The 13,725-nt window shown below is 44.2% G+C and overlaps 2 protein-coding genes across 8 annotated transcripts; both read right to left on the reverse strand.

The window, feature by feature from the left end:
• Window positions 1–661: 661 nt before the first annotated feature.
• On the reverse strand, window positions 662–3,694 carry LOC123059836 (protein GID8 homolog). Its single transcript, XM_044482353.1, has 5 exons — window positions 3,363–3,694; window positions 3,132–3,238; window positions 2,102–2,233; window positions 1,784–1,940; window positions 662–1,111 (listed from the first exon to the last, which is right to left on the reverse strand). Exons 1-5 carry the CDS (start codon window positions 3,523–3,525, stop codon window positions 990–992), a joined length of 681 nt encoding a protein of 226 aa, XP_044338288.1. The 5' UTR covers window positions 3,526–3,694; the 3' UTR covers window positions 662–989.
• A 4,593-nt stretch (window positions 3,695–8,287) lies between these two features.
• Window positions 8,288–13,725, reverse strand: LOC123059837 (beta-1,2-xylosyltransferase XYXT1). 7 transcript variants are annotated; one of them, XM_044482357.1, is made up of 5 exons: window positions 13,343–13,725; window positions 13,191–13,256; window positions 12,913–12,987; window positions 12,747–12,818; window positions 8,288–9,648 (listed from the first exon to the last, which is right to left on the reverse strand). In XM_044482357.1, exons 1-5 carry the CDS (start codon window positions 13,488–13,490, stop codon window positions 8,462–8,464), a joined length of 1,548 nt encoding a protein of 515 aa, XP_044338292.1. In that variant the 5' UTR covers window positions 13,491–13,725; the 3' UTR covers window positions 8,288–8,461. The 7 variants fall into 7 exon arrangements, with proteins under 7 accessions (XP_044338292.1, XP_044338291.1, XP_044338290.1 ...); XM_044482356.1 differs by having other exon boundaries at window positions 12,747–12,821; XM_044482355.1 differs by having other exon boundaries at window positions 13,191–13,259.

Below are 13,725 nucleotides of genomic sequence, written 5' to 3' on the forward strand. Positions count from 1 at the left end.
TTCACACGTTTGTGCAAAAAACATATACTTCCATGGATTTTTTTTTGAAACTTTTAAAATGATTTTTGATTATTATTTTTAGAGAAAGGGCTCCATGGAGCCTAGCCTCCAAAAATTTGCACTAGTGTTTGGTTGGGTTTTCTCTTGGCTTTTCCAATTTGCCTTATAGGCCAAAAAAGAAGCTCCTATTTAGGGGCTTTAGACTTTGATTTTGCATAGAATCAAAAAGGCTTTCATTTTAAAAGCAGAAAAACAAACCTGCTCCACCCTAGCTTGCCTGGTTTCTTATGGTTTCAGCCGTGCATGTATATTTAGCTGTTATTTCTGTTTCATTTCTTGCAAAATACATATGCACAAAAATGCTCATATTTGCAAGATATGCCAGTAGAACAAAGCATCATGCAAGATACTCCCTCCATCCCAAAATAAGTGTCTCAACTTTGTACTAACTCTAGCATAAAATTGTACCAAGGTTGAGACACTTATTTTGGGACAGAGGGGGTATAACAGAACGGATGCATTGTGCAAAGCATAACTCAGCTAGTACAAAATTTGGACAATCATTTGGAGCTTGGTATTCCAACCACCTCATGTGAAAACCTGCTGCGAAATCACTCTGTGATACAGAGTAAATCATAATCATTTGCAAGGAGAAAGAACATGAATCGAACGTCTACATTTTGGCCCAATCATTCTTTTGTGTAACATTAGCACCACACACGGCGGTTCTATGAAAATCAAACGAAACATTTACCACCTACTAGTAAAATGTAACAAAACCATCCTCTGCATCATCATATGAACAACAGGAGAGAGCGAAAAATTCCCATGTCAGCTTTTTGCCAACGCTGATGAAACAAGCAGTGTGTTCAAGTACTGCACCCGCAGGTAATGAACAACTAACAGACCTCAGCTCAGACAGTTTGTACTTGGTGCCTACTGGTGCCTAAGCTCCCGTCCCTAGTAAACACCTCAGCAGCAGCAGCTCATCATATAGCTGGATCTTCTAGGTCGGCAGTGGACAGGTTATTGATTTGTGGATATGCTGCCTTTTCGCTCAGCTGGTTTTGAGCCCAAATCAACATCTTCAACAGGCTAGGGAGTTTTGGATCTGCCAATATAAACGCAAAGATCAAGGATCTTCAATAAAACAAAAACTCTAGCACAAGCATGCTAGCAGTTCGAAAGAGCCCAAAGTCCCAAACACAACGATAGTTTCATTCTGCTTCAAATGTATGAAACGGCAACCGAAAAGCAGCACTGAGATGAAAAGTTTTAAATTTTTGTGTAGTTAATATGAATCTTATATTAAAAAAACTTGAGAAGATTCATCCTGATTTCTTTCAACAGCACATCTCAAAAGATGTTTAACAAGTAGTATCCCTACGCAGTTATTTCACCAATGTGAATCAGTGTTTTCTATATTGACCGCTGGTCACACATGATAAGCTTAAGGGCAAACTGTTTTGAACATGGCAGTACTTGCTTATATGAAGTACTAATGTTAAGTCAGGTGACCTTCATCTAAAAAAAGTCAGGTAACCTTCTGGTATATTTAGTTTAAATACACCATGTTTTTGTGCATAGTTCTAGAATAAGAAATACACTTGACAGTCTGATCCCTTTTTCTACCAAAAGGTAGCTTATTATAAAATAAGAAATATGGTATCATATCATATGACACATGCATGCAGGTACACTTCAGTGACAATAAATCGTCAAAAAGATAAGCAAATAAAAAGGGTATCACATCATATACATGTGTCTGCAACTTAGTACATACCTTTCTCATGGCTTTGGCTTGTAAGGATGGCGGCGTTAACTTCACTTGCTGTCTTCAAACGTTGAGAAACATCCAATAGTTCCCCGTATGGGCAGTTCTTTACATCTTCAAAAACCAAAAGTGCTACTGTTTTCTCTATTTCCTCGAGAAAGGCTATCTGCAAAATTTCACAGACCAAAAGGTCACAGAATGCTCTTAAATGCAGTGGTATTAACGGGAAAAACTAGCTACCAGGAGGAATTGCGTTGTGATTGATATAGGTTCGAACCCTGACTCTTAACCAAGGTAAGGGGGATAATTTTTTTTACTGAAGATTACATTTTCTTCGCCTCTTGGTGCAAGTTCTTCTTGAGCAAACTCCAAAGCTTCATGTATTTTCCCCACACGAATCAACTCTATCAGCTTTTGTTGCTGCAGATGGAAGTATATTTCAGGATTCGTATCCAGAATCTGCATGTCATAAGTCGAGTCAGGATATGAATTCAAAATTCAACGAACCCCACTGTGAGAAATGCACAAATGAACCCTCGGCTTTCTAGAACTAACAGAAAACTTCACTCGGCAGTATACAAACAATATAAATATATCACCGGCTGAAAAAACAAGCAAATGAAGTTTTCTCAATCAAAAATAGATGCAATTTCTGATATGCATATACCTAAGCTTCACATAGGAAAAGAACAACTTCTAACAGAAAAAAAGCATGGTCCAAAGAAACCACATCTATCACCAGTACTGGATTGACAATTTGGTCCACCGTGAAATGTGAAATTAATTGTTGTTACAATCATTGCTCACCAGCAACACATAATGGAGAACCCAGAATGCCCTTAGCACATACAGGCATACAGCGAAGTACCCAAAAACTGCCAAGATCATCGCCCCTCCTCAATTCTTACTAAAATACTAAGCAACAAATGCAGATTTTATTTAAAGAAAGGGGTTTGCCCCCAGCCCTCACTTTTATTAAGCCGAGGCCAAAACCGGCCACAAACGCAGTTTCCTCAATCAAACAAAGATGCAATTCCTGAACTGCATAAGTTCCACTTAGAAAAGGAACAACTTCTAGCAAAAAGCAAGTACAGTCCAAAGACAAACCACATCGATCATCAGTACTGGATTAACAGTTTGCTCCACTGTGCTATGGGGCATTATTTCTCAGATCTGAAATTAATTGTTACTACATCATCAGTTCATCACTCGTCAGTAATCGGTAAACATAATGTCGAACCCCTAATAAGGCCCTTATCACATACAGGCATACAGCAAAGTCCCAGTCTCACTTTTCAGATACTCCAACACCGAAAAATACGAACTGAAATTGCAAGCAAGAGACGCAGAACCGAACCGTGGGGTTGAGATCATTGATCTTCTCGATAGCCTCCTGCACATTCCCCGACTGAACCGCCTTCTTCACCTCCATCCGGTCCGTGATGGTCGCCAGGTCAATCTCCGCTGCAACACGAAAACCGCATCAATCAGGCCTCACTCCGTGCCCAATCCATTAATCTCAATCACACAAGGGGAGAGCAAGAGGGGCTCGATTGCGTGCGAGCGCGCGGGCAATGGCGTACGGTACGTCGGGTGCCGGACTCGACGCGGAAGCGGTCGGCGGCGTCGACGAAGCCCTCGGTGACGAGGAAGTTCATGACGAGGCGGTTCATGTCCTCCTTGCGGATCTTGACGTCGCGCAGCTTCCCCTCCCACTCCTCGCGCGTCACCACCTTCTTCGAGGTCGCCATGGGGCGCGGGGGAGGGGTTGACTGCGCGCGATGAGGGGAAGAGGGGGACGGTGACGGTGGCGAAGCGCGCGATAGGCGGAGGTGTTTGGGGGAGGGGGGCGTCGGCGGTGAGGTACGGCGCGGCGGCGGGGCTAGGGCAGGCGGCCCTGGGCTGGGTTGGGTTGGCAGAGGAAAACGATGGAGGTTACTGGTTTTTTTTATGAGAAGATATTGGGTTGGTAAGTTTCAAATAAAAGAACAAATTTTCAAATTCGAGAACCTCTTGACTGCTTAACATTGTTTTGTACTCCCTTCGTTCCGAATTACTCGTCGCAGAAATGGATGTATCTAGATGTATTTTAGTTCTAGATACATTCATCTCTGCGACTAGTAATTTGGAACAAAGAGAGTACATATTTAGGTTATTTTGTAATGGAATGAAAAGATTTAAAAAACAGAGGGCAAAAAATCCATAGACCGTACATACTTTTTCCGCTATAGGAGCTAGTGACCCAAGGTAATGGGCATGCCCACCTCACCTGCATTGAGCAAGTGATTGTTGGATACATATCGTTATAAGTGGTATATAACCACGTGACCGACATGACATTCTAAAAAGGAAATCCATTAGTGAGAATAAGCTTTGCCCTTAATTGGAATTTCGGGCAATCCATGCCTTAAGACAACGACAAAGCCAACAACGATCAACCGAGCATCAGATAGCCCAGCCCACAAGGACCCTCATATGATAGCAATTACTATAGCGGAAATGCTCTTTAGAGCTTGGGCTCCATGAAGCCCCGGTTTGACTTGATCAAAATTCAAATTTTCACGTTTCAAATTTTTTTGAAAAAAATACACACATACTTAGAGACATAAAGCATATGTGTGTAAATTTTCAGGACGAAACACCTTAAAATGAGTGCTACACAAAAAAAACAAATCTGAGGCTTTTTAGTAGATGCACTATTCATTCTCAAAGTCCATGAATTTGTCTTTTTTGCACAGATCGCATTTCAGGGTATTTCATCCTCAAATTTTACATACATAACATCCTTGTTTACTCGTATGATTTTTTTCAGATTTTTTTAAAACTGAAAAGTGTGAATTTTGATTTTTTTCAGAAAATCCGGCCTCCATGGAGGCCGAGCTCCAAAACGCCCTACTCTTTACTATAGCTCACTCAAAGTTCGTTGATTGTCTCAAGAAAAAACTCAAAGTTCGATGCACAAACCTCTATTTGACGCATATGTCGCTATATAGCGACCTCGCGCATACTCCTCTTCCCTCCCTCCTCTCCCACACGCGACTAGCAAGTGTATGAATCGACGTGTTCTAGTTTTTTCCACCAGATTTGGGAAGGTTCTAGAACCTGTCCTGAACTGGTTTTTCTCAAAAATAAATCTAGTTTTCCTTTCTTCCATCTTTTCTGTTTTTCCTTTTTCTCTTTTGTTTCACCTTTTCTTTTCTTTTCTTTTTCTTTTTTTTCCTTTTTTCATGTACGTTTTTACTTTCCTTTTTCCTTTTTTCTTTTTTTTTCTTTCGTGAATATCTTTCAAATTTCTGAACATTTTGGAAATAGTGAACTGTTTTAAATCATGATTTTTTTTGAATTCATGAACTATTTTTGAAATCATGAATGTTTTTTGAAATTATGAACAATTTCCAAATTCTTGAATATTTTTTGCAATCATGTTCATCGTGTATTAAAAATGTTTTGTATAAAAATGTTTATATGATGTATTGAAAATATTCCTTGGGTATTTGAAAAATTGCTCATTGTGTAATGTTCACCAAGTATTTCAAAATGTTTTATCATGTACTCCAAAATCTTCATCATGTATATTTTAAAAAAAATAGTTATGCAATGGGTAGTTATGCGTCGCGACATGCCCAGCCTCTGAACATTCATTGTGATTGTCTTTGGTGGGCACATATCCCACCCACCTGCTAGATTCACTTTGTCCTATGGTGGATAGCTGAGAGGTGTGATTTTCGAAAGATCCGTTGCCTAGTTGGTGCTTTAAACACACTTCATTCCGAGGTGGAAACCTTCTGGCCTGTGTTGGTAGGGCTCAACAGATGCGGATTTGTGTCGCTGTTGTATTTGAAGACGTTGTCTTAGTGATGAGGATGGCGGGAAGGCTTATCCGTTTTCTCAAGCTGTTGCTATTGAAGAAGTCGAGGTAGTTTTAGTTGTTTTACATCCATATCTTGCAATGGTTATGTGGTAGCTGTTTTTTGTATGTACTTCATTTTTTGATGACTTTGACATTGTTGCTTTGCATTAACTTAAATAAAGAGATGGTTGTGCTTATTATTTGATTTATTTATTTATTTTCTTTTTTTGCCGGGAGTGTACCAATTAATGTAGAGGTAAGGGGTTCCAACCTCCTTACTGGTTGTGTGTTTTAGGTTTACATCTAACGTCTCACCGAGATTGGAATTAGGCGTGATTGAAGCTGGTACGCTGCAAGGCTCGGATCTCCGAGGCAGTTTTTACAAGTTTTTTTACAGCTGGCTACTGAACTTAACCCCCCTCAAAAAAAAAAACTTAACCGTGGGTCCCAAGAGGCCAGTAGCCACGACTATTTTGGCATCTCCAACGGCACAAGGACAGAAAAAGAAAAGATGGTCATAATTATCTACGCAAAAGGAAGGTCAAGGGCTCAGCGAGTTATTGCCAGTTAATCCAGCAGCAGCGATGAACATGTGCTTCTTCTGCCACTCGTTGAAATAACAAACATGGACGATGAACTGTCGGCAGATTCTTCTCCCGCTTGTTGCACCGACAAAACGGAGAAGTATGCAGGCGCAAGGCCGCCACACCTTCGCTGGGTATGCTTGATGGTGCTGGCCGTGTACTCGCTGACCATAATGTATAGCACGTGCCAGGATTCCATACAAACGGTATTAAGAAGAAGCAACTGTAGCTGTCAGATTAGTTAAGCTAGCTTAATCAGTACCGTACTACAGTACTAGTTTACGCCTCTGATTAGTTTAGTTATAAGGATGGGCCATTCCCAGGCAGCAGCTTCTAGTCAAATGTGATTAAGCTAGTTAATCCATGGCCGACAGGGTTTTGTCTGATGCGAGAGCTGGCGATTATGCCTTGCTACTTTTGCTGGATTCCCTTCCTTTCTCGCTTAAAAAGAGGTGGTTTGGTCCTATCTAATCGAATTACAAATTGACAGTTTTTCTGCCAAAATAACCGCAGGAGCCGGGCAGTTAGAAAACTGACGACATTACGACAGATTGCAAACGCATAGTGCTAATCATTAGACATGGTTGCTACTTATACACGCATGGCGCCAAAAAGAATTTTGCACTTATCATCGTTAATACTACATCTGTTCCTAAAAATAAAACGTTAGCGGTTCAATGTCACATTGTCCTAGCTAGTAACATAGCGCACTCCAAGAAAATTTTGCTTATGTGGCAAGTAATTAATAAGAGGTAGTAACGTAGTAATATGTTACTGTAGCATAGCGTTTTTTAAGACAAGATGAGTCTACAAGCTAATAAATGAAGCCATCTAAGATACTACTATTATGTTACTTTGCATTATGAAGGTACTCCCTCCGTTCCGAATTACTTGTCTTGGATTTGTCTAGAGATATCTAGCACTAAAATGAGTCTAGATACATCCGTATCTAGACAAACACAAGACAAGTAATTCGGAACGGAGGGAGTAGTAATTTAGACTAGTGTCATATGCATGACACTAGTCTAAGTTACTCCCCACTATGACCAGCCTAAATGATGTGCATAAATGAGGGGGAAAATGGTCACACATGCAGCAGGCCATTTCTAAATTATACTAGTACTTACTAATGTACAGAACAGCGCACACATGGGAATAATATCAAAGCAAAAAAACCATCGGTTAACCAACAATGCAAAACAAAAAACATACACTCTGTTTTCTATAAACGAAATTGGGCGACGTGTGAAGACCGTACCAAGGATGTGACATGGTAGCTAGCGTCGGTGTTAAGATGGCCATGTTCTCAGAACTCATAACATAGTGTTATACTGTCTACTGAGTTTTTGGTGTGTCTATTAAGTTTGAAATCCCCGTTGAGTGACTCTTAGTACCAACATTTGTGCAAGTGGTTGTTGTGCTTTTGATTGACTAGACCACCTGATGGGGTTTCACATATGATAGAGTGCTAGTTGTACTCCTTTCTTAGGAACCAAAGCCGCCTAGCGCTTAGAAGGGGGGCCAATATATGCTGGACAATCCGAAAAACAAGAAATAACGCTTGTTTTGATCGAATATTTCCTAATGATCCATCTTTTGTGGTTTTCTGTGTTTGATTTTTAAATCTTGGAGCATATTGCAGAAAAAGCAAAGACAGAAGCGTAACTAAAGCTGGGGTGCTAAGGATCAAGAAGGTGTTGCCCGAAGCCTTCTCGTTCAAGGCCTTTGGGGCATCATAGCTTAAGCTCCCGGAAGATCTGTGTTAGTTTAAATAACAGTTTTCTGATGTGTTTGCTGACTGACTCTGCCTGCATCCAGTAGTGCTTTAGAGTGTCTGCCTTTTCTACTTGCCTGCATCCAGTAGTGCTTTAGAGTGTCTGCTTTTTTCTACTTGTCTAGCAGGTTTGGCTGTTTGGCATGTGCGTCATTCCTACATTGATACCTCCTTCGTTCCGAAATAGATGACTCAACTTTGTACAAAATTAGTATAAAGTTGAGTTATCTATTTTGAAACGGGGAAGTACTTTGTAGAACATGTCGCGGTTTCTCTAATGAAAATCAACGACGAGGCTCGTTGTCTTCACCAACATGTCGGTAAGTTTCTATTCACTTCGGTAAAATATAAATCGACCAATATAGTACCAACCTTTTCCTATATATGTATTTTCCACCAAAAAAGAAAATGTGAACTCCTTTGCCGCGGATGTACATGTACAAACGGTCTCTGTCGTCACAGGCATGTACAAACCCAAGCTACTGTTGCCGGAGATGGTCGAGCGCGAGCGCGAGCGTCGGCGCGAACCTTTGGACGTCGACGCGCACGTTCTGCTTGCCAAGGTAGTACTCGGCGACCTTGTCCCACCCGCTCCGGTGGACGGAATCCGGATCCTTGATCGCGGGGTGGTCAGGCCCCAGCGTCTCCAGCAGCGTGCTCTCCTCCACGGAGATGCTGTACTCGAGGTACCGGAGCCCCATGTTGGCCGCGGGGTCGCCGAATTCCCTCTGCGCCATCGGCTCCAGCTTGCCGTAGGGCACCACCTGGATCACCACCGCCCCCGGCGGCAGGAACGCCGAGTTGGTCAGCCCGGCGCCGTGCACGCCGAGCAGCACGTCGAACGAGTTCACGGAGAGGGCCAGCTCTTTGACGCGCACGTTAAACCGCGGGTCCGCGATGGTCACCTCGAACCCGGCCTTCTCGGCCGCCTTGACAATCTCCGGCACGTTGACGAGCTTCCGGTAGTGGCCCCGGTCGAGCAGCATCAGCCGCGGCTTCTTCATCTTCTTCCCGTCCACCGGCGGGCTGCTCTTCTTATTAGTCAGGCGGATGGGAGCGGCGCGCGGCAGGGAGTAGGTCTCGCGGAGGAAGGCGGTGAAGTTGAGCATGGAGAGCGGGACGCCGCCGGGGACCAGCTCGGGCACGATGTTGAACTCCTTGTGCATGTTGAGGCCCACGGTGACGTGCCGGAAGCACCGGACCTGATCGTCGTGGTCGAGGTCGAGGACGTCGTACTTTGTCAGCCGCCGCACGACGGCCTCGTACTTGCCGAGCCACCAGGGCTGGATGTTGCCGGCCAGGAGCTGGACCTCGCCGCCGTACCGGCGCGACGCCACGAAGAGCGGCACGAGCGCGTCGCTGAAGTCGTGGAAGTAGTTGCCCAGGTGGCCGCCGAGCGCGAGCACGATGGCCGGGACACGGTGCGTGATCGTGCACGCGGGCGCCGGGGACAGCGCGGACGTCGAGTCGAGCTGCGTCACCGTGACGTTGGGGATGCCAGTCATGTTGAAGCGGGCGTAGGCCTGGATGCTCCACTCCCGGCGCTCTGGTCGGGACGTCGCCGGCACCAGGGTGACGGTGTGGGCCGTGCCGTTGGTCCGGACGTCGCCGAAGACGTCGCAGGTGTAGGAGTAGGGGCTCGCGCTGCACACCACCTTGCCGTTGTCTGCTCAACACAAAAGGCACCGGGGTTTGTCAGTGTCACTGATCATTGAGCATTTTATTGATCAAGTGAAATTAATTGATATGTGCCATGCAAATGAATCAAGTCTTAAACTGCATTTCTGTTCCTTCATCTAATTGATTTGCACGTGCATATTATATCTTGGCTGATGATGTTAACCATCCGGTCTAATTTTGATTCCATGTTGTGCGCGTATCTTAAAATGAGGGCATTAGACAGCTCGATACATCGACTTAGCTACACAAGAATCTTTAGGTGATCTATGCACAAATTTATATCCTTTTCATGAAGAAGCAAAAACATACTCCCTCTGTTCAAAAATAAGTTGTGACACTTATTTTAGAACAAAGGGAGTGTATTCCAAAGTTTGTGCTCCGCCTCTCTACTTTGATACTCCCTATGTATCAAAATATAAAATGATTTTTGGCTCTATGATAGTATAAAAAACGTCTTATATTTTGATACGGAGGGAGTACCAGAAATATTATATCCTTAAAATCAGTAGCCCCAAGCCTAGTAACAACGTTCCTGCAATTGCCTCTTAGGCCTTGTACAATGCTAGACGCTTAGGAAGGTGCTTCGAGAAATAAACCGGCTTTTTCGTAGCACCGGTGCCTATTTTTATAGGAGAGACGTCTAATTAAACGCATGTCCTGTACAAATAAGCACCAGTGTTTAAAGAAAGCCTGGTTTATTTTTTCAAGCACCTTGCATTGTACAAGGCCTTAGAAAGGAAAACAACAAGAGTTCATTGGTTAAGCTAGCTTAGCCCAGACGTAACCCATTGTTAGCTCCGCAAGGGACGGAGCTGCCTGGACTGGGTCAGCTGACCCCAATGACTTTTATAGATCCTTCACTACATCCTACTACCTCTGTTTTTATAGATGTAAGACGTTTCGACAGTTTAATTTAAACTGCCATAACGTCTCACATTTAGGAGCATAGGATGTACTAAATTAGCACCAAGTGTTGTTTCTTTGTGAAAGTTGAACCTAGTGTAATGTAGATGACGCCATCAGATTTATTTTCTAGCTCCACCCCTACTTAATAGTCAAACCGTGAACTATTTTTTATGTCCAAAAGTCCCTAAAGTAGTAAGATTAGGTTTGGTAGTGCTAGGTCCAATACAAGGAACTTCTTCAGCACAAAAATCCATATGGTCCCTAAAGTGGTCTAGACTCGTTATTTGTCCCGTTGAAAAGTATTTTGACAATGATGTGTGAGTTCATCGCTTAAGCTAGCTCAGCCGAGGGCGTAAACCCGTTGCTAGCTCCACCCCTACTTGAAATAGTCAAACCGTGAACTTATTTTTATGTCGAGAAGTCTCTAAACTCTAAAGTGGTAAGATTTGGTTGGTATTGTTAGGTCCAATTCAAGAAACACCTTCATCACAAAAATCCATATGGTCCCTAAAGTAAAGTGGTCTGGACATGGTGATTTGTCCCGTTGAAAAGTATTTTGACAACGATGTGGGACGGCTTCATGCAAAAATAGGAACAAAAACATGAAACATGAAAAAGGGGAAATAGCTAGGAACAAAAATGCGAGAGAGAAGGAAAAAGATTGACATGTCAAAGTTTCATGTATTTCTTGAAACTCAACTAATTTGTAGAAAGGGGTAATTGTACTCCTACTGTTTGTTTTAAGGAAGGAACTTACGGGATGACATGGAGGCCCGCCATCAAAATGGGGAGGGTGGGGTGGTTTGGAAATCAAGGGGTGTTATTGGGGATAAAGACATATACATCTGTATATTTATTCTGTAAGTCGAGCATTATTATTGTAGAAAATAGGGGCCGTACAAAAAATGTGCTACTATCTTTTTTGGACAAATAGAAAACATTCCCACATGAAAAAACTATCCCCCATTTTTATTGTTTATCGTCACAAAAAAACAGATGCTGGCACAGGAATGGACTAAATTCAGACAATTTTGACACTTGAGGTGGGGGGGGGGGGGTTTAAATAGCCTAATTTCATGTATAAAATTGATACAAATACTCGTACTACTAGTGACCAGCAGATACGTACTGTGCGTCCAGCATTATTACTCGTACTACTAGTGACCAGCATTATTACTCGTACTACTAGTGACCAGCAGATACGTAATGTTACTAATGATTTTCTGGAGGAGTTGGTTTGTCCGAAACGAGCTAGTTCATGCTAAGCCTGCCCCGCCTATGGAAGTCTCTCTAAGATTTCTGCAAAGCTATTTGGTGTCCTTGGTTGGTATCAAGCAGAATCCACAGGCTGACCCAGCCAAAGGCAAAACTTATATCGAATGGAAAGATACAGTTAGAAGGGGGAAAAGCGTTGGTGATCAGGACGAACGGAGTTGGAACGCCCGAGCCGGGGTGGTGCAAATTGAATACTGATGGATCTTTTGTTGCGTCAGAACAAGCGGGTGCGGGCATGATCTTACGTGATCATCGCGGGGCTATCAACTTCTCGTCATGCAGGGTGTTGTTTTCGTGCAGGGACTCCCTTGAGGCGGAGTTGTGCGCGTGTATGGAAGGCTTGTCCCTTGCCTTGCAGTGAAGCGAGTTGCCGATCGTGGTGGAGATGGACTCTATCGAAGCGATCTCTCTCATATCAAGCTTGGATGCGGATCGCTCAGCTTACTCTTCTATTGTTAGAGAGATTAAGCACTTAATGGGTTTAAGGAAGACTTGTATTTCTCATATAGTTAGATCTCAAAATAAAGCTAGTGATTGCTTAGCAAAGTTTGCTAGAACCCAAGGCAGGACCTTGACTTGGTTAGGAGCTGGTCCAGATGAAGTAGTGGAAATAGCATCTTATGATTGTAAAGACGTTGTGATTGAGTAATGCAATGCTATTTCTCCCGCAATAAAAAAAAAGATTATAGCAGCATTAGTGAGCAGGCAGTAGGTACACAGAGTACGTCCGAAAGCTACTAGACGAATCGAACCAAACCATTATCCTTGTACTATATATTTTCTTCTAGCAGAGCAGGAACAAAATGCGACATCTCATCACACTAATTGTGCTGCTAGTTTAGTTTTTTTTTTTTTGAGGGAACTGCTGCTAGTTTAGTTAGGGGGAAGGAATATTGGACATACCAAACGGCTTGGCCGCACCGTCGTCGTCTGTCTTCCCCACGCCGCGCGCGCGGCCCTCTGCTTTCGGCGGCCCTGCTTTTGGTAAAAACACAGCCCCCTTTCGCTCACTCATTCCGTCCATACCATGCCACCGACAGCAACAAGGAAGATATTTATTTTTACTTACCCGTTTGCTGCTGCTGCTCGTGAGCTGGTCTGGCCTCCGCCTTGCCCTCTCCTTCTCGACCCCCTTGCGTAAATCCTAGTCAATTTAGCCATGATTCCATCAGTCAGAGAGGCACGCCTCACTGTTCCCAAAGACGGGAACAAGTTGACTTAATTGTGTGGGTTCTTTCTTTCCACCACGCCGGCATTAATCTCCATGGAACGAATGAACTAACAGCAGTAGTGCTTGAAATTGGACGGCTGAGGATTACAGGGCAGGGGGTGGCGATGGGTGCTCACCTGCTTCGCCGGCGCCGGGGGACTTGACGGCCTGATGCTTCCTGTGCGGCGGCGTCGTGGGGACAGCTGCTGCAGATGAACAGTCAAGAACCGATAGAAGGAACCAATTGGGACAGTGAGCGATGTAGTAGCGGAGGGAGAAGAGCACGCACCGACGGGGGAGGTGACGGCGAACTGCTGGGAGACGACGAGGTAGGTGAGGAGCACGAGGAGGAAGCCGGCGACGAAGCACAGGTTGAGGTGCCTCTGCGCCCTCCCCCCCGCCGCCGGCGCCGCCTGCTTCGCGTCGACGCTGACCATCTCCGCCTCCGCCTCCTCCTCTGTCTACGGGTTGGATCCTTCCTTCCTTCCGGCGGGGCGCCGCACGGGTTTCTTGCTCCCTTGAGTGGCCGACTGGCGTGGCTGCTGGTTCACATGGGGTGGGAGAAAGCCAGGTAGCTAGCTGGGGACGGGACGGGACACAAGGAGGCTACAAGCGAGGCGAGGTGGCGTTGCATGGAGTCAGATGCAGATGCAGTGTGGCAGTGGAGACTTC

This window comes from Triticum aestivum, chromosome 3A (genome assembly GCF_018294505.1).
Source record: "Triticum aestivum cultivar Chinese Spring chromosome 3A, IWGSC CS RefSeq v2.1, whole genome shotgun sequence".
Taxonomy (NCBI): Eukaryota; Viridiplantae; Streptophyta; class Magnoliopsida; order Poales; family Poaceae; genus Triticum; species Triticum aestivum.

What these genes read in the sequence shown, in the direction of transcription:
- LOC123059836 (XM_044482353.1), bottom strand. Translation starts at nt 3,525, where the DNA reads ATGGCGACCTCGAAGAAGGTGGTGACGCGCGAGGAGTGGGAGGGGAAG. An exon ending in CGTCGAGTCCGGCACCCGAC is followed by an intron (nt 3,239 to 3,362) that starts GTACCGTACGCC and finishes TTCGTGTTGCAG; the next exon opens with CGGAGATTGACCTGGCGACC. An exon ending in CACCAAGAGGCGAAGAAAAT is followed by an intron (nt 1,941 to 2,101) that starts GTAATCTTCAGT and finishes GAAATTTTGCAG; the next exon opens with ATAGCCTTTCTCGAGGAAAT.
- LOC123059837 (XM_044482354.1), bottom strand. Translation starts at nt 13,490, where the DNA reads ATGGTCAGCGTCGACGCGAAGCAGGCGGCGCCGGCGGCGGGGGGGAGG. An exon ending in CGAGCAGCAGCAGCAAACGG is followed by an intron (nt 12,822 to 12,912) that starts GTAAGTAAAAAT and finishes TTTTACCAAAAG; the next exon opens with CAGGGCCGCCGAAAGCAGAG. An exon ending in CGGTGCGGCCAAGCCGTTTG is followed by an intron (nt 9,649 to 12,746) that starts GTATGTCCAATA and finishes TGTGTTGAGCAG; the next exon opens with ACAACGGCAAGGTGGTGTGC.